Source organism: Jaculus jaculus, chromosome 8 (genome assembly GCF_020740685.1).
Source record: "Jaculus jaculus isolate mJacJac1 chromosome 8, mJacJac1.mat.Y.cur, whole genome shotgun sequence".
Classification (NCBI taxonomy): Eukaryota; Metazoa; Chordata; class Mammalia; order Rodentia; family Dipodidae; genus Jaculus; species Jaculus jaculus.
Window position 1 is genome coordinate 83179831 of NC_059109.1, and position 20654 is coordinate 83200484.

At 45.5% G+C, this 20654-nt stretch overlaps 2 protein-coding genes across 2 annotated transcripts; both read left to right on the forward strand.

Moving 5' to 3' along the window:
- Nucleotides 1–843: 843 nt before the first annotated feature.
- On the forward strand, nucleotides 844–5647 carry Ap5s1 (adaptor related protein complex 5 subunit sigma 1). The gene is made up of 3 exons (XM_004661485.2): nucleotides 844–1085; nucleotides 2231–2422; nucleotides 5071–5647. Exons 2-3 carry the CDS (start codon nucleotides 2247–2249, stop codon nucleotides 5495–5497), a joined length of 603 nt encoding a protein of 200 aa, XP_004661542.2. The 5' UTR covers nucleotides 844–1085; nucleotides 2231–2246; the 3' UTR covers nucleotides 5498–5647.
- Nucleotides 5648–12483: 6836 nt separating this feature from the next.
- LOC123462914 (non-histone chromosomal protein HMG-14-like) lies at nucleotides 12484–13668 on the forward strand. The gene has a single exon (XM_045157210.1). It carries the CDS (start codon nucleotides 12572–12574, stop codon nucleotides 12875–12877), a length of 306 nt encoding a protein of 101 aa, XP_045013145.1. The 5' UTR covers nucleotides 12484–12571; the 3' UTR covers nucleotides 12878–13668.
- Nucleotides 13669–20654: the final 6986 nt, after the last annotated feature.

Below are 20654 nucleotides of genomic sequence, written 5' to 3' on the forward strand. Positions count from 1 at the left end.
TCTGAGCCACAGAACACTGGGACATACTGCAGGAGAACTCAAGGATTTACATGCCAGGAGGTAAAGGAGTGTGTTCCTTTGAGGGCCCAGGGCAGTCCTTGTGGGGCACCGAACACCTTTGGGCCATGCCTCCAAGTTAGGTCTTGACCTGGACCGCTGGTGCTGAGCACTTCCTCGTTCCAATTTGTTATAAATCCTTTCACTGCACCTTTAGTGCCTGCCCTGCAAGGAGTCATGCAGGAACCTTGGAAGCCAAAAACAGCCTAAACATTTGCCCAGGTTGTCATTCTGTGGGGCTTCACTGGGCTCCAGCAAAGTTGACTGACCTATGTCATGGACATACAGATATAACGGGTGGAACCAGAGCTGGATTCCTATGTCAAAACCGGGTCAAGCTTTATCCTGCTGAAGAAATGCAGTTGAACAGTTCAGAAACTACGTAAGACTGCCTTCATAGGCACAGTCTTCATTTCCGGAGGTAAAGCTATTAATGTGCATTTTTAGCAGGCGGGCTGGAGCTACTCGTGCTCTGTGATTAGTCTGCGAAGTTAGGCCAGCACCCTTGCGCCCCCTCGTAGCTGTTCCACCCGAGCCGAGCCTGCCAGGATGTTGGCAGGAGAAGCGGAGAGTCTGAACCCTGCACTCTTGCGACACTCGGCTAAGGGCCCCTTCCGGAACGGCCTGGCAGGTTGGCGTCGGGCCGCTGCGCCTCCTGGAGGCCTCCAGGGAAAGTGATGGGGCGTCTAGTCCAAGGCTGGGAGCGGGAGCTCCGCCCACGAGCACGTGGAGCTCGGTCGCCCGGCTCCGAGCAGCGCCTCGCATGGATTGCCGTGCAGCTCCCGGAGCCGTACGCCGCGGGATCCCGGAGAACCGCGCGAGACTCCGCGCGCCGCCATAGCTCTTCCGCAGCCGAGTGAGTCCGCAGTGGTCGGAGTCTGCGGGAGGGAGCCAAGGTGGAGTGCGACGTCGGACGACGGCTGCGGGTGCGGCTCACGGAACCGCGGACCCGTTACGCCCGGCTGACCGGCACCAGGAACTACAACTCCCAGAGTTCATTGCGCCGCGGAGCTGTGTTAGACAGTGACGTAAGAGGCTTTGGCCGCTACCATTTTTCTAGTGGGGAGTGGACCTGCGGCCGGGTTATGATGAGCTTTGTTTGTGGCTGAAGGGTTAACGGAGAGCAGTTCCTGTTAACCAGCGTTCCGTTCTCCCAGCGCCTTTGCGAGCCTTCCTGTTGTATAACTTTGAATTCACGCTCTGTTTACCTTTAACCATGGCTACCTGCTGACTGGGTACAGAACCTTTAAACCCGCAGCCGCTACTCAGTCAGCCAGATACCACTAACATTTCGTCGTCTTTTGTTGTTTTTAATATTTTTAATTTATTTGCAAGCAGAGAGACAGAGAGAAGGGGCACTCAGGGCAAACGAACTCCTGATACATCTGGTTTTATGTAGGTCCCCGAGAATCGAACCTGGATTCGCAGGCAAACGCCTTAACCGCTAAGCCATCTCTCCAGCCCCGCTTTTTGACATACGGTCTCATGTAGCCCAGGCTGGCGCTCTACTTCCACCTCCCATATGCCGGGATTATGGGTGTGTGCACCGCCATCTTTATTTTGAAATAATTTCAGTCTACTTTTGGTTCCATTTGGATAAATTTCATCAGCAAACATCTTTTGCCCAATTTGATGTATCATCTCACTTCTCTACCTCACACACTATTAGAATCAGTTGCAGATAAGTATTTCCTTGCTTCTATATTTACAGATATATCATTGTGTATTTTCCAAGACACTTTTCTACGTTCAAAATCAAGTAACATTGATCATGACTTTTCTGTCCCGTAATCCATATTTAAGCTTATCCAGTTGTTCTAATGATGCCCTAAATGGAGACTTTCTCTCTGTCCAGGAGCAGGCCTTGTGTTCAGCTGTGGTCTTTAGTTTCCCTGGAACATCTCCTCAATCTTTCTTTCACTTTCATGACACTGACACTTTTGGAGACTTCTGGCCAGTTGTTTTGCAGAACTGTTTATACTGAACCTTGTCTGTCATGTAGATCAGCCACTATATTATTTAGAGGAATCTAGGTGGATGGGAGTACCAGTGTCTAGCCACAGCCAGCCTCTGACATACTGTCAGACCCTTACCTAGACCACACCCTTCCTGTGGGTTCCTCTTTTGCAGGGCTTTTCATTGTCTTCCCTCTGGGTCTCTTGCTTCTCTGTAGCACCCATCCTGGAGCCATGGTCCATGCCTTTCTAATCCATACTTTGAAGCCCCCAAATCTGGAGGATGCAGGCCCTTGCCGAGTGCTTTACTCCTGTGTCTTTGGCACTGAGAAGTCACCGGATGATCCACGGCCACATGGTGCAGAGAGGGACAGGCTCCTTCGCAAGGAGCAGATGTTGGCAGTAGCCAGGTAAACACATAGCCCAGCCTGACGCTTTGACAGACACAGGGCTGGTTATGATGGGCATTGGAGTTGGACAGGAAAGCAGAAATTATGATAGTTATTATAGTTGGTATTTATTGGGCCTGTGAGTATATTTTGGACATTTCATATATATGAAATCACTTAATCCTCACACAGTCTTTTGAGGTAGCTATAGTTATTATTCTCATGTTATGGATGAGTAAACTGAGGCACAAAGTGTTTAAGAAACTTAATCTACCCAAGGCTATGCAACTAGAAAATAGCATAATTGAGAGTTGAGTGTAGAAAGGCCAGCCCCAAGGAAGAAACATATTTTACATTTCAGGACTTCTGTGGGCCTTTAGTATGCATCTCTAAGGAAGAGTGAGAATGCAGTGTAGACGAACTATTTACACTCATCACTTTCTGAATGCCTGGGACTCAGAGCAGTTTCCAAAATACTGTATAAGTCTGGGGGTGGTGGCACACACCTTTAATCCCAGCACTTGGGAGGCAGTGGTAGGAGGATCGCAGTGTGTTGAAGGCCACCCTGAGACTACATAGTGAATTCCAGGTCAGCCAGGGCTAGAGAGAGACTGTACCTCAAAAAATAAATAAATAAAAGGTGGTGGCTGTACAAGCTTAATGACCTCTCTCTGAGTTCAGAACCCAGAACCCATTAAAGCATAGTACTAAGCACCTGATCCCAGCCCTTCTGTGACAAAATGGGAGGTGGAGACAAGAGGATCCCTGGAAACTCACTGGCAAATGCAGTGGTGAACAACAACAAAGGCCCTGCCTCAAATGAGGAAGGTCAGGACCTGCCCCGGCCAGCGGGGAGTCGAACAAGGAAATGAGGGGAAAATTAACCTGAATGAAAAAAGGCAAACAGACACAAGGAGACCATGCTAGATGTTTGTCAAGGCCTCCAGCGTTTATTCTTACATGTAGGTTTATATATGGTTTTAGGGGGAAGGGGACATGGCCAGGGCAAGGAGTTGTCAGGAAACCTAGAGGGGATGTAATTAGGTGTTCATCTAATCTTGCCTCACTGGCTTAACATCCTGACTGTACCAGGCTTCATATCCTGACCATAAACTGGCCTTTTGCAAAAGATAAGATTCTGTAAGCAGTCTGCTGACCAGTTCCAGAAGTACCTAACAGAAAGCTGGATGGACCAGCTTTCTGAGTAATGAGTCAGCTTATGAGCAGGCCCAGGCAAAATGGAGAGGCTTTTGCTCTATGGCTCCCGACATCTCCTCCTTTCTCTTATACCAAAGAGGGGGAGGCCTGCTATTCAGTGGTGGGCTGCAATGCCTTTGTTTCTTCATCAGCTACTGATAGCATGGGGGAGTATTCAGCCAAGCATACGATCCCCTGGTAGTTGAATATTAGGTGAGGAAGTAGAAACTTAACTTGTTATATGGCGGTTTCTGTTAACATGGCCTAGGTTTGAGTCATAGCTCCCAACAAGGACAAATACCTGAAATTATTCTCTGACCTTCATACACACCCTATAGTAATGTGAGCCCACACTCGAGAACATGCTCACCTGCCTGCACCCTCCCCCCAACAAATATATATTTTTTAATTAAAAAAATTTTATTTTTTAGAGTCAGAGGGGCGGGGGGGAGGTTGGAAGCGAGAGTGAGAATGGGCACGCCAGGGCTTCCAGCCACTGCAAATGAACTCCAGACGTATGTGCCCCTTTGAGCATCTGGCTAACATGGGTCCTGGGGACTCAAACCTGGGTCCTTTGGTTTTGTAAGCAAGTGCATTAACAGCTAAGCCATCCCTCCAGCCCCTATTCCAAATTGTTAAAAAATATATTTTATTTTCGAGAGAGAGAGAGAAAGAGGCAGGGTCTTCAGCCACAGCAAACAAACTCCAGATGCGTGTGCACCCTTGTACATCTGGCTAACATGGGTCCTGAGGAATCGAACCTGGGTCCCTTGGCTTTGCAGGCAAGCACCTTAACTGCTAAGCCATCCCTCCAGTCCAACAAATATTCGTTAAAAATTTGTAAAAGTAGCCGGGCGTGGTGGCGCACGCCTTTAATCCCAGCACTCGGGAGGCAGAGGTAGGAGGATTGCTGTGAGTTCGAGGCCACCCTGAAACTCCATCGTGAATTCCAGGTCAGCCTGGGCTAGAGTGAGACCCTACCTCAAAAAAAAAAAAAAAAAAAAAAATTTGTAAAAGTAGTCTTGCATGGCCTAAACTGAAAGGGGACTCAGGAAGGAACAGAGGGAGCTTACAAATTCCTTGATAGTCACATGTAAGGTGACTTGGAGAGGGTTGCAGGAGGAACAAGGGTAGAAAGTCACCAGATTGGGTATCATTGTTCTCCTCATGGCTTACTTCTGTGAAGCAAGAGAGGTAGGGTCTTCTGCTCCTGAGGAGCTTTGTTCAGACCCTGCCTTCTCTTGGCCATGTAGAAAGTGCTTGAGAGCCTACAAGTTGGATCCATATTTCTATATATCACTTAATCTCTGAGCCTGTTTCATCACCTGAGATACAGAAATAACGAAGCTTCTAGCTCTCAGGGTGGCCTTGAAGTCATGGTTATCAGGTTAACAGGATAGCAGAAGTTTATGGGTTGCCCTGATAGCCTGGCCAGGCCTGTCAGCTGCTAATCTGACCTCCCCTTCTCTCAGACAGGTGGAGTCCCTGTGTCAGCTACAGCAGCAGGCATCTGGCCAGCCTTCTGTGGACCTGCAGTCCCAGTCCTCAGATGAGCCTGTACCTCTGCATGAGGCTCCACATGGGGCCTTCTGCTTGGCTGCCGGAGACCCTTTCCAGGAGCCTCAGACAGTGGTGTGGCTGGGCACACTCTCACTTGGCTTTGCCCTGGTGCTAGATGCCCATGAGAACTTGCTGCTGGCTGAGAGCACACTTCGGCTGTTGGTCCACCTCCTCCTGGACCACCTCCGGCTGCTGATACCTGGCACCAACTTCCTGTTGCGGGCCGACCGCATGGAGGGTATCCTTGCCCGCTTCCTGCCTCATGGTCAGTTGCTCTTCCTCAACGATCAGTTCATCCAGGGTCTGGAGAAGGAGTTCAGTGCCACCTGGCCCCGCTGACCCCCACTGGAATGGACTTCCAGAGAGGACAGGAAAGGAGGGTAGAGGTTGCACACTGCCAGGAGAAGCATGGCGTCTGCCTCCTGCCCAGCCTGCTCCCCACTTTTTGTTTTGCTTTGTTTTTTCGAGGTAGGGTCTCGCTGTAGCCCAGGCTGACCTAAAATTTAGTCTGTATTATCAGGGTGGCCTCAAACTCACAGTGATCCTCCTACCTCAGCCTCCTGAGTGCTGGGATTAAAGGCATACATCCCTACATCCAGCTATGCTCCTCACTTTGATGTGCTACCACACCTAAGACAAATGGGTGGGACAAGCTGATTGGAAGGGCACTGGGTAGAGGGGGGTACCTGTTCTCAGGTCAGTGGAATTGCAGAACATCCTGAGCCTAGACTTGCCATGTGATCTCTTGTACTGCTGTACCCTATCAGCCACATTTGCCCTTGGCCCTCCCTACCTTTTTTAGTCCTTACCAGCTGCCAGTGTTGGAGAAGTGAGGAGGGTGTGCCAGGGCCTTAGCCCACCTCTGTCCTAAGCTCCTGTTATGTTAACACAAAGGACATCTCTTGGGACTCCCTGCACAGTGGAGGGGGGAACCCTGGTCTCTGCCTTTGCATGATATCACCAAGGATTTTGTCAGCAAGGCCCACTCTGCAAGCAGTTCCACTGGAGTTGAGCTACCATGCAGCAGAGGGATTCTGTAGTTCCTTGGGTACCCTGCCCATGTGTGTACCAGCCAGGCTGAGATAAGATAACCAGGGCTTCCTTCATCTGATGTTTTGTGAAAACAAGAGGTCTGCTCCAGGCGACTCTGTCCTTCTCATTTTGAATTTAAAATGCTGGCCATGTGACTTTGGCCTCTCTTTGTATGAGTTTGATGAACACAGTCTGCCCCTATGATGTGGAGTACCTGTCTGAATATCTCCCAAGCAGGATAATACTGCTGTTCAAATATCCTCCTTGCAAGGCCTCCCTTCCTCCTCCTCCAAGTGTTTCCCTGTGAGCTGCTTCTGGGTAGTGGCACTTGCATTCTCTACTAAAGTATGTGTGTTCTGAGAAGTAGAGTTCAAGGCAAGGATTAGGTGCAAGTGGCTTAAGTGAGAGGAGTTTCTAGAAAGTAGGGAGGGGAGGAGCTCATACTGGTGTGTTGTTAAGCCCATTGTAACAGGAAGGGGAAGTTCAGTATTTAGTCTAGAGACCAATGCACAAATGAATTATCCCAACTAAGAGATGAGGGACTGTGGCAGCTTGCCCATTTTCTTCAGTCTGTGGTTGCCATCCCAGGATGCATACATTCCTGTATTTTTCTGCCTCTAGAAAAAAACCTCAGGCTCTCTAGCAAATAAGTAAATAAATAAATATCAAATATTAAAAAAAAAGAAGCCAGGCATGATGGCACAAACCTTTAATGCCGCACTCAAGAGGCAGAGGTAGGAGGATTGCCATGAGTTTGAGGCCATCCTGATATTACATAGTGAATTCCAGGTCAGCTTGGGCTAAAGCAAGACCCTACCTCCAAAATAAATAAATAAATAAAGGGTTGGAGAAATGGCTTAGCAGTTAAGGCTCTTGCCTGCAAAGCCCAAGGACCCAGGTTCAATTCCCCAGTACCCACATAAGCCAGATGCACAAGGTGGCGCATGTGTCTGGAGTTTGCAGTGGCTAGAGGCTCTGGCATGCCCATACTCTCTTGGTCTCTTCCTCCCTCCTCCCTCAAATTAAATAAATAAGATATATATAAAGGGAAGAGAAAGGAAGGGAAGAGGATACTTAATAGGTTGATATTGTATATATATAATTACAATGAATGTAATGGGGAGGTAATATGATGGAGAATGGAATTTCAAATGGTAAAGTGTGGGGGTGGGGAGGGAGGGAATTACCATGGGATATATTTTGTAATCATGGAAAATGTTAATAAAAATTAAAAAAAAATTAAAAAAATAAGATATATATATGTGTGTGTGTGTGTGTGTGTGTGTGTATGTATGTATGTATGTTTGTTTGTTTGTTTGTTTGAGATAGGGTCTCACTCTAGCCCAAAGCTAACCTGGAAGTCACTCTGTATTCTTAGGGTGGCCTTGAAGTCATGGTCATCCTCCTACCTCTTCCTCCCAAGTGCTGGGATTAAAGGCATGTACTGCCATGCCCTGCATAAATAATATTTAAAGAAAACCTTGTTTACATAAATTTTCATGATTTGCCTGCCACAGCTACTCCCATAGGTGAAGCTTTCTCTGCAGGGGTGGAGGAGGCTTCCCAGGTGGTCAGGTACAGATGTTGGCTCATTGCATGGCTGTCATGGGTCATTTGCCCTTAGACACCAGTACATACTCTTCCACACCCATTTAGGAGGCAGCAAGACCAGCCCTTCTATGTCTGAAGGCCTCCAGCCATGTTGCTCTACCATCAAGTGGTAGTAGTGGTGGAGTCACACTATTCTCGATAGATAGGCCCCTGGCTTCAGTGGAAGAGCCCAAACTTGTCTGCTATGAATTCTTTCTGCCTCTTTCAAACTTAACTTGAAGAGCTTGGGTCCATGCTTTCCTGCGAGTTGTGGGTAGGCATGGTTGGTGGTCTTAGTTCCCATCAGAAGAAACAAACTGATGCAGAGAGAATGGGTCTCTGCTTGTGCCATGATGGCTGCAGAGGTGCCCCCAGATCCTGGCAAGATGGAGTGAGACCAGGTGGCTGCCTAGCAGCAGGATTCAAGCACTCAACTTTAGATTTGAAAGCTGGGTGTGGTGTGTGTTTGTGTGTGTGTCTGTAATCCCAGCACTTGTGAGGTAGAGACAGGAGTTCAAGGTTAGATACCAAGTGTTATATACCTGTCTCAAAAAAAAAAAAAAAATTATCTACAGAAAAATTTGCTTGTACTTTGATGACTTTCCTAGGGACCTTGACCAAGGCCCCTACCCCTTGGGTTTCCTAGAACTGGAAAAGTTGAGCAGCTGATATTAAAACTCACTCCCTGAATGAATGGTAATGGAAGATGATAGGAAGGGAGGTGGTCTACCTCCTCCCAAGTCAGAGGCCTCACCTAGGGGGAGGAGGAAGTCACAGGTTTTGGACCCAGGCACTGATGTCTCTAAATGGTGTGTGTCCCTGGATTGTGGAAAGTCCTGGGAAATAAGCTAGGTCATATCATTCCTTCAGGACAGTTTTTAATTTTAGTCCTGTGGTACACTGCTATCCAGCATCCCCTGGGGCTCCATCATTCCTTTAGACAAATACTCATTTTATTGTAAACACAATTGACAAATGTTTGTTGGATGGAGCATCAAAGCTCTGTATGTTTGTGAATTAAAGTGGCCTTGGGGATTGGAGAGATATCTTAGTGGTTAAAGTACTTACCTGTGAAGACTAATCACCCAGATTTGATTCCACAGTACCTATATAGGCCAGATACACAAGGTGGCCCATACATCTGGAGTTCTTTGCAGTGGCTGGAGGCCCTTGCACATCCATTCTCTCTCTCTCTCTCTCTCTCTGTCTCTTTCTCTCACTCAAATAAATAAAATAGTTTAAGTAGCCTTGACTTTATTTTTTTTTTATTTTAATTAATTAATTAATTAATTTTGGTTTTTCAAGGTGGGATTTAACTCTAGCCCAGGCTGACCTGGAATTCACTATGTAGTCTCAGGGTGGCCTTGAACTCACAGTGATCCTCCTACCTCTGCCTCCTGAGTGCCACATTTTTTTTTTAAATTTATTTATTTTTGGTTTTTTGAGGTAGGGTATCACTCTGGCTCAGGCTGACCTGGAATTCACTATGTAGTCTCAGGGTGGCCTTGAACTCACAGTGATCCTCCTACCTCTGCCTCCTGAGTGCCACATTTTTTTTTTAAATTTATTTATTTTTGGTTTTTTGAGGTAGGGTATCACTCTGGCTCAGGCTGACCTGGAATTCACTATGTAGTCTCAGGGTGGCCTCAAACTCAAGGCAGTCCTCCTACTTCTGCCTCCCGAGTGCTGGGATTAAAGGCGTATGCCACCACGCCCGGCACATTTTATTTTTTTTAAATTGACAAAAACAAACAAAATTTGCACGTGTGTATTTGTGTAGTGTAAATGTATGTGGTATGTATCCATATGTTTATGTATGTTTAAATGTCTTGGGCATACACGTGTGCAGGGGAGATTCCCTCAAGTGCCTTTCACATAATTTACTGAAGCAGTTTTCCACCAAATCCAGAGCTCATGGATTCAGCTAGTCTAGCTAGCCAGCTTGCCCTGGGAGTCCACCTGTTGCCACCTCCCTAGTGCTGGGATTACAGGCCCACACCACATACCACATTAGGCATTTATGTGAGTGCTGGGGTTCCAAGTTTAGGTATTCATGCTTGTGTGGCAGTGACTTTACCTTCTGAGCCATCGGCCTCTTTCCTGTCTTTTTTTTTTTTTTTTTTTTTTTAATTTTTGTAAGGTCTTGCTCTAGCCCAGGCTCTAACCTGGAAATCATTATGTAGTCTCAGACTGGCCCCGATCTTATGGAGATCCTCCTATCTCTGCCTCCCAAGTGCAGGGATTAAAGGGCATGCACCACCATGCCCAGCTTCCTTCCACCTTTTGACCCAGGATTTCTTTGGTTACCACTGCTTCTTGCAAGCTTCTAGATCCCCCCAGCTCCATCTCCTACTGTCATAGGTACCTTAGGGTCACATATACATGTGCTGTTTGTCATCTGGCCATATGTGGGTGCTGAGGAAGATCAAACTTGGGTGGTCAGGCTTACAAGCAAGGGCTTTTAACCACTAAGCTATCTCCCCAGCTCCCTCCTTTTTTTTTTTTCTTTTTTTTTCTTTTTTTTTCTTTTTTTGAGAGAGAGAGAATCTTTCCATTATAGCCTGGGCTGGCTGAAACTCACTGCTTAAACTTGGAATCCTTCTGCCTCAAGTTCCCACATCCTAGATGACTGGTTTCTTACTCTGTGTGTGTTACTGGGGGTTGCACTTAGGGCCTTGCACATGCTAGACAAGTCCCTGAACACTAAGTTGTATTCCCAGGTCTCTCTCTCTCTCTTTTAAATATTTTGTTTCTTTAATTTTTTTTAATTAATTATTTATTTATTTATTTATTTGAGAGCGACAGACAGAGAGAGAAAGACAGATAGAGGGAGAGAGAGAGAATGGGCACACCAGGGCTTCCAGCCTCTGCAAACGAACTCCAGACGCGTGCGCCCCCTTGTGCATCTGGCTAACGTGGGACCTGGGGAACCGAGCCTCGAACCGGGGTCCTTAGGCTTCACAGGCAAGCGCTTAACCGCTAAGCCATCTCTCCAGCCCTATTTTGTTTCTTTATTTGAGAGAGAGAATGGAGAATGGGTGTGCCAGGGCCTCTGGCCACTGCAAATGAACTTCAGATGCATGTACAAACTTGTGCATCTGGCTCTGTGTGGGTACTGGGGAATCAAACCTGGGTTCTTTGGCTTTGCCAGCAAGTGCCTTCACCACTAAGCCAGTGAAGGTGTTTATGCATGGAGCCACAGAAAAAGAAACAGACATAGAGGAGTTGGTGCAGAGGATCTTAAAGTCATGAGCACTCAGATGCTCTAGACTTACCAGAGTTTGCTTTTGTTCACTTCATAACATCATATCAGAACAATCATACTGTGTCACAAACCCAGTTGTAAGACAATATGCTTTGATTAGTTAGCCTGTTGAAATAGAGAACACTCTACAAGAATACTAACTGAATGATTATACTTACAGTGACCTCACTTCCAACGTGCTGTTCTCAAGAATGAGCAAGAACAGGTTTCCTAGGAGGTAGGCCTTTTGCTTACATTGTGTGCAGTGCTTCTTCTGTGCCTTGTTTTCTCGGTGAACTCAAGCTTGGAGGCTGAGAACATATATCATTTATTGGCTGACTACAAGCCATCTCTCTCCAGCCCCGCAGGTCTCTATGTTCTTACTTTGAGACAGGGAGGATCTCATTAGGTTGCCTAGGCTGGATTTAAACTCACTCTGTCCTCAGGCCTTGGAACCAATCCATAATACCAAAAAACCCTTTTATTTAATTTCCATTTATTTATTTATTTATTTTATGGGGGACATAATGACACACACTTGGAATCCTAGCGATGGAAGATGGGTTAGGAAAAGCACAAGCTTGAGACTAGGCTACATAATGATTTCCAAGCTAGCCTGAGCTTTATAACCAGAACCTAGCTTTATTTTTTTTTATTTTTGAGTTTTTGAGGTAGGGTCTCACTCTTGCTCAAGATGACCTGGAATTCACTATGTAGTCTCAGGGTGGCCTCAAACTCATGACGATCCTCCTACCTCTGTCTCCTGAAGACCATATCTTTAAAAAAAAAAATGATATTTTTTTGTTTTTCTTTTTTTGTGTGCCAAGAATCAAGCCCATGGCTTCATGAATGTCAGGCAAGTACTCTATCACTGAGCTACATCCCCAGCCCCATGTTTTTTTTTTTTAATTTTTTGTTTATTTTTTATTTATTTATTTGACAGCAACAGAGAAAGAGACAAAGAGAGAGAGAGAGAGAACGGGCATGCCAGGGCCTCCAGCCACTGCAAACGAACTCCAGATGTGTGTGCCCTCTTGTGCATCTGGCTAATGTGGGTCCTGGCGAATCGAGCCTCGAACTGGGGTCCTTAGGCTTCACTGGCAAGCCCTTAACTGCTAAGCCATCTCTCCAGTCCTCCAGCCCCATGTTTTAAACTTTTCAGGGGCTGGTGAGAGGACTTAGCAGTTAAAGGTGCTTCTTGCAAAGACTGCTTGCCCAGGTTTCAATTTCCCAGCACCCACATAAAGCCAAATATAATAATGTGGTACAAGCACCTGTTGTTCTTTGAAGAAGCAAGAGACCTTGTCGTGCGTGCGTGTACACACACACACACACACACACACACACACACACACAAACACAAAATTTAAAGCTGAGAACAATTCCATTTAAAAAAAAAAAAAAAAAGGCCCCCCGCCCTGGGTCCTAGCAGTTCGGGCGGCGGGAGGCGGAGCGGCGGGAGGCGGAGCGGCGGCGGCGGGCAGGCAGCGTAGCTTCGGGAAGGTTCTCGCGCGCCCCGGCCCGCAGCATCCGCACGCGCCGCCAAGATGCCCAAGAGGAAGGTGAGCTCGGCCGACGGCGCAGCGAAGGACGAGCCCAAGCGCAGGTCGGCCAGGCTGTCCGCGAAACCGGCTCCTGCGAAAGTGGAAGCGAAGCCAAAAAAAGCAGCGGGAAAGGATAAACCTTCAGACAAAAAAGTGCAAGCAAAAGGGAAGAGGGGAGCAAAGGGCAAGCAGGCTGAAGTGACTAAGCCAGAGACTAATGGAGACCTACCCGCGGAGAAGGGAGAGGCAAAGAGCGAGGAGAGTCCAGCCTCTGAGGAAGCGGGAGAGGAAGAAGCCAAGGCTGAGTAGTCATCCACCGTGTCCATCAGCATCCCTGTCTCCTTCTTGTACAATCCAGAGGAATATTTTTTAATCAACTATTTTGTAAATGCAAGTTTTTTAGTAGCTCTAGAAACATTTTTTAAAAGGAGGGAATCCCACCTCATCCCATTTTTTAAGTGTAAATGATTTTTTTTAAGAGGTGAAATCATTTGCTGGTTGTTTATTTTTTGGTACAACCAGAAAATAGTGGGATATTGAATTATGAGAAGCTTTGACTGTCTTGGGTGTCAGCTTAACATTCCATAGGTGGGGGGTTAGTTTTATATCCTACAATACAAAGCATACTAAATGGCAATTTGGAGTCACATTTGTGCATTTAATATGTCTTGAATATTTTCAATTACTCCTAGTCTGTGTTTTTAGTAGAGCCGTTTCCTAAGAAAAAAAACCAAAAACCACTCCTTGGTCACTGCCCTGTTGTCAGCACTGTGTGCCTCTGTGACATCTGTAGTCGTGGTAGTCCAGTGTTCTTAATAATTTTGATAACGTACTGTGAAAGATGAAAAATTTGCATTTGCAGTGTGTATGATACTAAAATTGTGAACCAGTGGGAGTTGAGTAGAGATTGTGAGCATTTGAAGATGTTTGTACACGAGAGCCTAATAAGGAAAAATGCCTCTAAGATTGAAGCTGGGTGTCACTGGAATAACTTCTAAAGAAACAATACATGCTCTTTAGATTTTTGGTACGTGTGTTAAGACTTGTGTACAATTGAAATGTTTGTGTACTGTTCCTCAGCACCAATAAAAGTATGAAAATATTAAAAAAAAAAAAAAAGAGCTAGCCGGATGCGGTGGTGCCTGCCTTTAATCCCAGCACTCAGGAGGCAGAGGTAGGAGGATAGGCATGAGTTCAAGGCCACAGTGAGACTACATAGTGAATTCCAGGTCAGCCTGGGCTAGAGTGAAACCCTACCTTGAAAAAACAAAGATAAAATTAAAAATTTTTTAAAAAAAAAAGCTGGTTGGAGAGATGGCTCAGCAGTTAAGTTGCTTGCCTGAGAAGCCAAAGGACCACATAAGCCAGATGCACAAGGTGGCACATGCATCTGGAGTTCATTTGTGGTGGCTGGAGACCCTGGTGTGCCTGTTCTATCTGCTTCTTTCTCTCAAATAAATAAAAAAAATATTTTTTAAAATGGAAATTTCATACTTAGGCAATAACCATCCACATTTCTTCCTTTGCTCTCTAATCTCAAGGACCCTCATTTCACATCAGACTATTATATTTTCCTTCCATCTTGATTCCAGATCCATCATTTGGTACCATGCCCACTAAAAAAGAGAAAGGAAGACTGCTCTGGACCTCCCTTTAGCAGCTTAAAACACGCTTTGAAGTATGCTTTGAAATCACAAATTCCCATGGAATGTGGTTAAAAGTCAAAAGCCAGGCAAGACATCCTTCCTGGCTGCTGAAGGAGATGGTAGAAAGATGAGTCCTTCCAGAAATGGATTCTATATCTTCTGAAGAGGCAGATCTACCATACTCACTTTCCTTTTTTGCATGTGCTTATTTGAGTGTTGTTTAGGTTAGCGTTTCTTTTTCATCAGGCTATAATCTCCTAGAGACTGCATATGGTATCCTGGTTTGTATTCTGTATTATACTCAATACTGGACACATACCAAACACCTAATATATATTGAACAAATGAATGAATAACTTTGAAATATCACCATATAACAACACTTTTTAAAAAATAATTTTTATTTATTTATTTTATTTGAGAGAGAGAGAGAGAGAGAGAGAGAGAATGGGCACTTCAGGCCTTTAGCTGCTGTAAACGAATTCCAGATGCATGAACCATTTTGTGCACCTGGCTTACATGGATCCTGGGTCCTTTGGCTCCAAGCAAGTGCCTTAACCGTTAAGCCATCTCTCCAGCCCCATATAACAACTTTTGTTCTTTATTCAGTGTGAAGATGGAACCCAGGGCCTTGTTTGTTTGTGCTATGCTAGCTCTACCAGTAAGCTATACCCCAACATAGCTGCTATGCCCTTCTGGGATTCGGGTAGAAACAATAGGCCCTCTTATCTCTCAAGGATGGAACTCCCAGGAATGCAAGTTTCTTTCACAAAAGATAGCCCAAGTTATAGCAAAGGAGATGATATGTACTTACCCTGTAACCTAAAGTGAGTGTTTCTCTATCAGAAGTTACATTGGCTTGCTTTCTGCAGGCTCCTAATGAAAAGGTCCATCATTGTTTTGAATGAGCTCAGAGCTATAATTGGGTTTTGCAACAGGCTCATGATTTCTGCCCTGCAAGAAGGCAGGTAAAAAAGTGGCCAGAAAACTCCTCCCCACTCAGAAACAGTCACCTGATTTAGCATGGCAAGGTCAGAGCCACACTTTCTTTGTTCATCCTAATTATAACCTGACCTCGCCAGCTTTGAGGTCTGCAAGCGTTTAAAGCAACATAGACTCCACCTTCATCTGGAGAGTGAAGGCAAAGTGTCTGAGGATATTGCTTGGGGCTGATACTTAGTGGGAAATAAAAGGACACTAAAGCCCTTTGGCAGGTCTCTCTATTGTGTGGTTCTGGAATGTTCATGTAATGAAAACAAATTAAGTTCTGGCCAACAGAGCAAACTTCTCAGACTCAGACATAAGACAGGGTGTTGATAGCAAAGGGGTTAGCAACAATCAACAATTTCCTATGTCCAAGTGAGCAAACAGAATGAAGGGAAGGATCCCAACTCAGATAAAGACCAAAATATAAATACCTAGAAGGTTGGGGAGATGCCTCTGTTGGTAACATGCAGATTTATGCAAGCATGAGGACCTGCATTCAGATCACCAGCACCCATGTCAATGCCAAGCACAGAAGCATGCCTATAATCCCAGTACTAGGGAGGGAGAGAGGGAGGGAAGTAAGGAGGGAGGGAGGAGGGAGGGAGAATATGGGTGCATCAGGGCCTTCTGCTTCTGCAAACAAACTCCAGATGCATGCACCACTTTGTGCATCTGGCTTTATGTGGGCACTGGGGAATCAAACCCAGATTGTAGGCTTTGTAAGCAAGAGCCTTTAACTGCTGACTCATCTCTCCAGCCCTTGTATCTCTTTCTCTTTGGAGTCTTACTATAGAGCCCCCATTGCCCTTGAATTTGAGATCTTCCTGCCTCAACCTCCCATGTGCTGGAATTATAGATTTAGGCCACCACACCCAGGTATAAAATATGCCTTATTCTCCTAATTTCTTTCCCTTCCCTCCCTTGTCTTTCCCTCCCTTTTCTTCTTTTCTTTGCAATCTTGGGGATTGAATTCAGCACATTGTGTACAGTAGGCTCTACCAATGAGCCTCAGCTCTTATCACCTCTTGATATCTCCCTTTGAAGACATTCCCTGCCTATGTGACCATTTCCTTGCTACCCCTGTAAATCCCTGGTAATCCCTGATTTCAGGTAGCATATGCCAGTGCTTCTCAAGAAGGAAAGATGGAGTGGCAGATCTAACACAAGGCTTTGAGGTTGGATGAGGAGTCCAGGCTGACCATAGGAGCCTGTGGGGATTCAAATGGTAGTGGATGAGACCCTTGAGAAGTAAGAAAGGTTCCTTCTACTTCTGCTAGCTTGAGGTTCTTCAGTATACATTTCTATTTTTTTCCTACATCAGCTACATAAAGCACACACACACACACACACACACAAGTTGTGGGAGTGCCTTAGTGGTAGAACGCTTGCTAGTGTATGAATTAGGATCTGCCCGTAATACTACAAATTAGTTAAATACTTAATAAATAACGCCATTTAATCTCAGCACATGGGAGGCAGAGGTAGGAGGATTGCCTTGAGTTTGAGGCAACATAGTGAATTCCAGGTCAACCTGTGCTAGGGTGAGACCCCCACCTTGAAAAGCCAAAACCAAACAAAACAAAAAAAGCCTTAACAAATAAATACATCCATTTGAAACATTATTTGGAATGAAGTTATAAAGGCAGACATTTTAATGTTTCAGTCTGGGGAAGTTCCCTGAAGGACTTAGCCATGAGAGCATGGTCCATTTTGAGGCCCACTGCCACTATCTTTGGGCCTGACTTCTGTTCTCTGGGGAGAAACATGAGCTAGTTGGTGACTGTTAAGTCATCAAGGTAGTCACAGCCTCTGGAGCCCTGATCTGGAGACACAGGGGTAAGCTTTACTGGGGAGGTTATACTCCAAGCCTCACAGAGGGTGCAGCCTGTGGCATATATCAGTCTTTCCACTAATAAATAGGGAACAATCAATGGATTATATCCAGGAAATAAAATGGGATGTGACAAACAATAAAAGATTAGACTAGAGCAAGGTGTGGTGATGCACGCCTTTAATTCTAGCACTTGGGAGGCAGAAGTTGGAAGATCACTGTGAGTTTGAGGCCAGTGAAGTACTACAAAGTGAGTCACGTCAGCCTGGGCTAGAGCAAGACCCTACCTCGAAACAAACAAACAAAATAAAGTAATATAAGTAGCCAGACATAAATCAAAGGTTATTTCTTCTTTTTCTTTATGGTTTTGAAATAATTTGATTCACAACATGGTTGTAAAAATAATACAAATGTGTCTTATATAATTGCCATCAAAACCAGTACAGAAGCCAGGTAAGGTGGCATATGCCTTTGATCCTAGTACTGAAGAAGCTGAGGAAGGAGGATCACCATGTGTTTGAGGCCAGCATGTGCTACTCAGTGAGTTCCATGTCAGTCTGGGCAGAATGAGACTCCACAGTGACTTGCTCACCAAAAATTTACCAAAGTGCTAAGAAGTAACAGCAGTGTGTTCAGTACTAAGTGAGACATCTTTATGACAGTCTCCAAAATTCAGAGACCATTGCAGAAGAGGTGGTGGAAAGAATGTAAGAGCCAATGGAAGGGAAGAAGTGTTTTGCAATACTGTCTTGCAGACACAAAATGGCCATGGTACTCATGACCTCATGGTGGCTGATGCTACCTACATAAGACCTGCATAGTTGGAAGGGAAAAATGATGACATCAAAATAGAAGAGAGCTGGTCATGGTGGCACCTGCCTTTAATCTCAGTACTTGGAAGGCAGAGGTAGGAGGATAGCTGTGAGTTTGATGTCACCCTGAGACTACACAGTGAATTCTAGTTCAACCCATGCTAGAACAAGACCTTACCTCAAAAAAAAAAAAAAAAAAAAAAAGAAAGAAAGAAAGAAAGAAAGAAAGAAAGGGCTGGAGGGATGGCTTAGCAGTTAAGTCATTTGCCTGCAAAGCCAAAAGACCCAGGTTCGATTCTCCAGGACCCACGTTAGCCAGATGCACAAGGGGACATACACATCTGGAATTCATTTGCAGTGGCTGGAGGCCCTGGCACGCCCATTCATTCTCTCTCTCTCTCCTCTGTCCCTCTTTCTCTGTCAAATAAATAAATAAAATATTTTTTAAAAAATTAAAAAGAAAAGAGAAGGAAGGGAGGTAGGGAGGAAGGAAGGAAAGAAGAAAAAGGGGCGGCCAGTAGGAAAGAAGGGATTTAGTGTGTGGCAGGGGTGGGGGGGTGAAGGGAGGGGATTATCGTCTGGTATACTGTCTATATGTCCAAAGGTTGTCAATAAAAAGTTAAGCCAGGCATGGTGGCACATGCCTTTAATCACAGAACTTGGGAGGCTGAGGTAGGAAGATTGCTTTGAGTTTGAGGCTAGTGTGGGAGTACTTAGTGAATTCCAGGTCAGCCTGGGCTAGAACGAGACCCAGCCTGGGATAGAGCCAGACCCTACCTTGAAAAAAAAGTTAAAGCCCCACCACTACCATAAAAATGCTGGGGGAATCTGGGGAGACACTTGGCAGTTAAAGGCACTTGCTTGCATAGACTGCTGGCCTGAAGTTCAATTCCCCAGTCACTTACATAAAGCTGGATGGGCAGCAGTGGTGCAGCAGCAAGTGACCCTGGCACAGCCATACACATGTGCAAATTAATTAAAAATAAAACACACCCCCTACAAAACTAGAACAGTAGCACTGATAAAATCATTAACATCAAAAGTCTTAATTCAGATGATTTCACCATTTGATCCACTAATGTCTCTTGCTTGTTATTTGATTCAAGATCCAGCACAGGATCCCACACTGCGTTCAGATGTCATGGCACTTTGGTCTCTTTTAACAGGCTTTCCATGTCTTTCATGATCTTGACTTTTTTCTTTCTTCCTCTCCTCTTTCTTTCCCTCCTCCCCTCTTCTCTCCTCTTTTCAATTTTTTTTTTTTGAGGAAGTGTCTCACTGTAGCTCAGGCTGACCTGGAATTTGCTATGTACTTTCAGGCTGGCCTTGATCTCATGCTAATCCTCCTACCTCTGCCTCCCAAGTGTTGGGATTAAAGGTGTGAGCCACCATGCCTGGCATCTAATTTTTTAAATTTATTTTATTTATTTGGGTGGGGGGAGGGAAGAGACAGGCACGCATATAGGGAGAATGGGTGCACCAGGGCCTCAGCCTATGCAAATGAACTCTAGACGCATGCACAACCTTGTGCACCTGGCTTATGTAGGTCCTGAGGAATCAAACCTTAAACCTGGGTCCTTTGGCTTTGCAGACAAGCATCTTAACTGCTAAACCATCTCTCCAGCCCTTTTTGACTTATTCTACCCTCCCCTTCCCTCCCCTCCCGTTCCTTTCTTTGCTATGCTGGGAATTGGACTTGGCATGTTGTGCATACTAGGTAAGTGTTCTACCATTGAGAACCAGCCTTGATATCTACCTTGATATCACCCTCCCCTCCCTTTACCTTCCTGTTGAATGATCCTCTAAATGATCCAAGGCTCCAGGAACATTGTGAAAGAGGACAACCCAAAGAATATAAGAGCCAGAGGATGTGAGGAGTGTTGTAAAGGCTGTTTTCCAGACATGACGTGGCTGTCACTCATGAACTCACAGCAGCTGTGGTCACCTGTGCAAGATTGGGCCCATGAGCATTCCATCATGAATGATGGAAGGGATTATGAGGCCCCAACCTCTCTCTGAGGAGTTCTTGGCAGTTAATATTTGCTTGGTGAGAGGGAGACATTTTCTTCCATGGTGTAGCCAAATGTATGCCAATGCTGGAGCTGGAGAGATGGTTCAGTGCTTAAGAGCACTTCCTGCACAAGCATGAGGGCCTCAGAAAGCCTGAGGCTGCCTGAGTTTAATTCCCCAGCACCCAGGTAAATAGCTGGGTATGGTCACACACACCTATAACCCCAGTCCTGTGGGGAGCAGAAACTGGAGAACGATTCCCCAAAATGGTAAACTCCAGAATAAGTGAGACTCTGCCTCAAGGAAACAAGCAGGTAAGTGATGGAAGAGGGAAACCTGCCATTCTCCTTTGCTTCTGTCTGTACATGCAAGGGGCATGTGCATCTGCACACACATACCACACACACACAAGTTCCCCATGCTCGGGTAAATAAACTCCCATCCATGCATATCCAGGTAACTCTAAACTCAATGGTAGGGGTTCTGAAGGGACGAGAAAAGATAGTGGGGTGAATATGATCAAAATACATTATATAGGGCTGGAGATACAAAATACATTATATATGGTTCAGTAGTTAGGTGCTTACCTGCAAAGCCTAACAGCCCAAGGTTTGATTTCCTAGGGCCCAGGTAAAGGCAGATGCACAAAGTGGCACATGTGTCTAGAGTTTATTTTCTCCAACTAGAGGCCCTTGCACACCCATTCTGTGTGTGTGTGTGTGACTCTCTGTCTCTCTCTGCTTGTAAATAAATAAGTTAAACATTAAAATATATTATATACATGTATGAAAACTATCAAA

Excerpts from the sequence above, each read along its gene's own strand:
- LOC123462914 (XM_045157210.1), top strand. The coding sequence starts at position 12,572 with ATGCCCAAGAGGAAGGTGAGCTCGGCCGACGGCGCAGCGAAGGACGAG.
- Ap5s1 (XM_004661485.2), top strand. The coding sequence starts at position 2,247 with ATGGTCCATGCCTTTCTAATCCATACTTTGAAGCCCCCAAATCTGGAG. Across the intron at positions 2,423-5,070 it reads CAGATGTTGGCAGTAGCCAG|ACAGGTGGAGTCCCTGTGTC; the intron begins GTAAACACATAG and ends CCCTTCTCTCAG.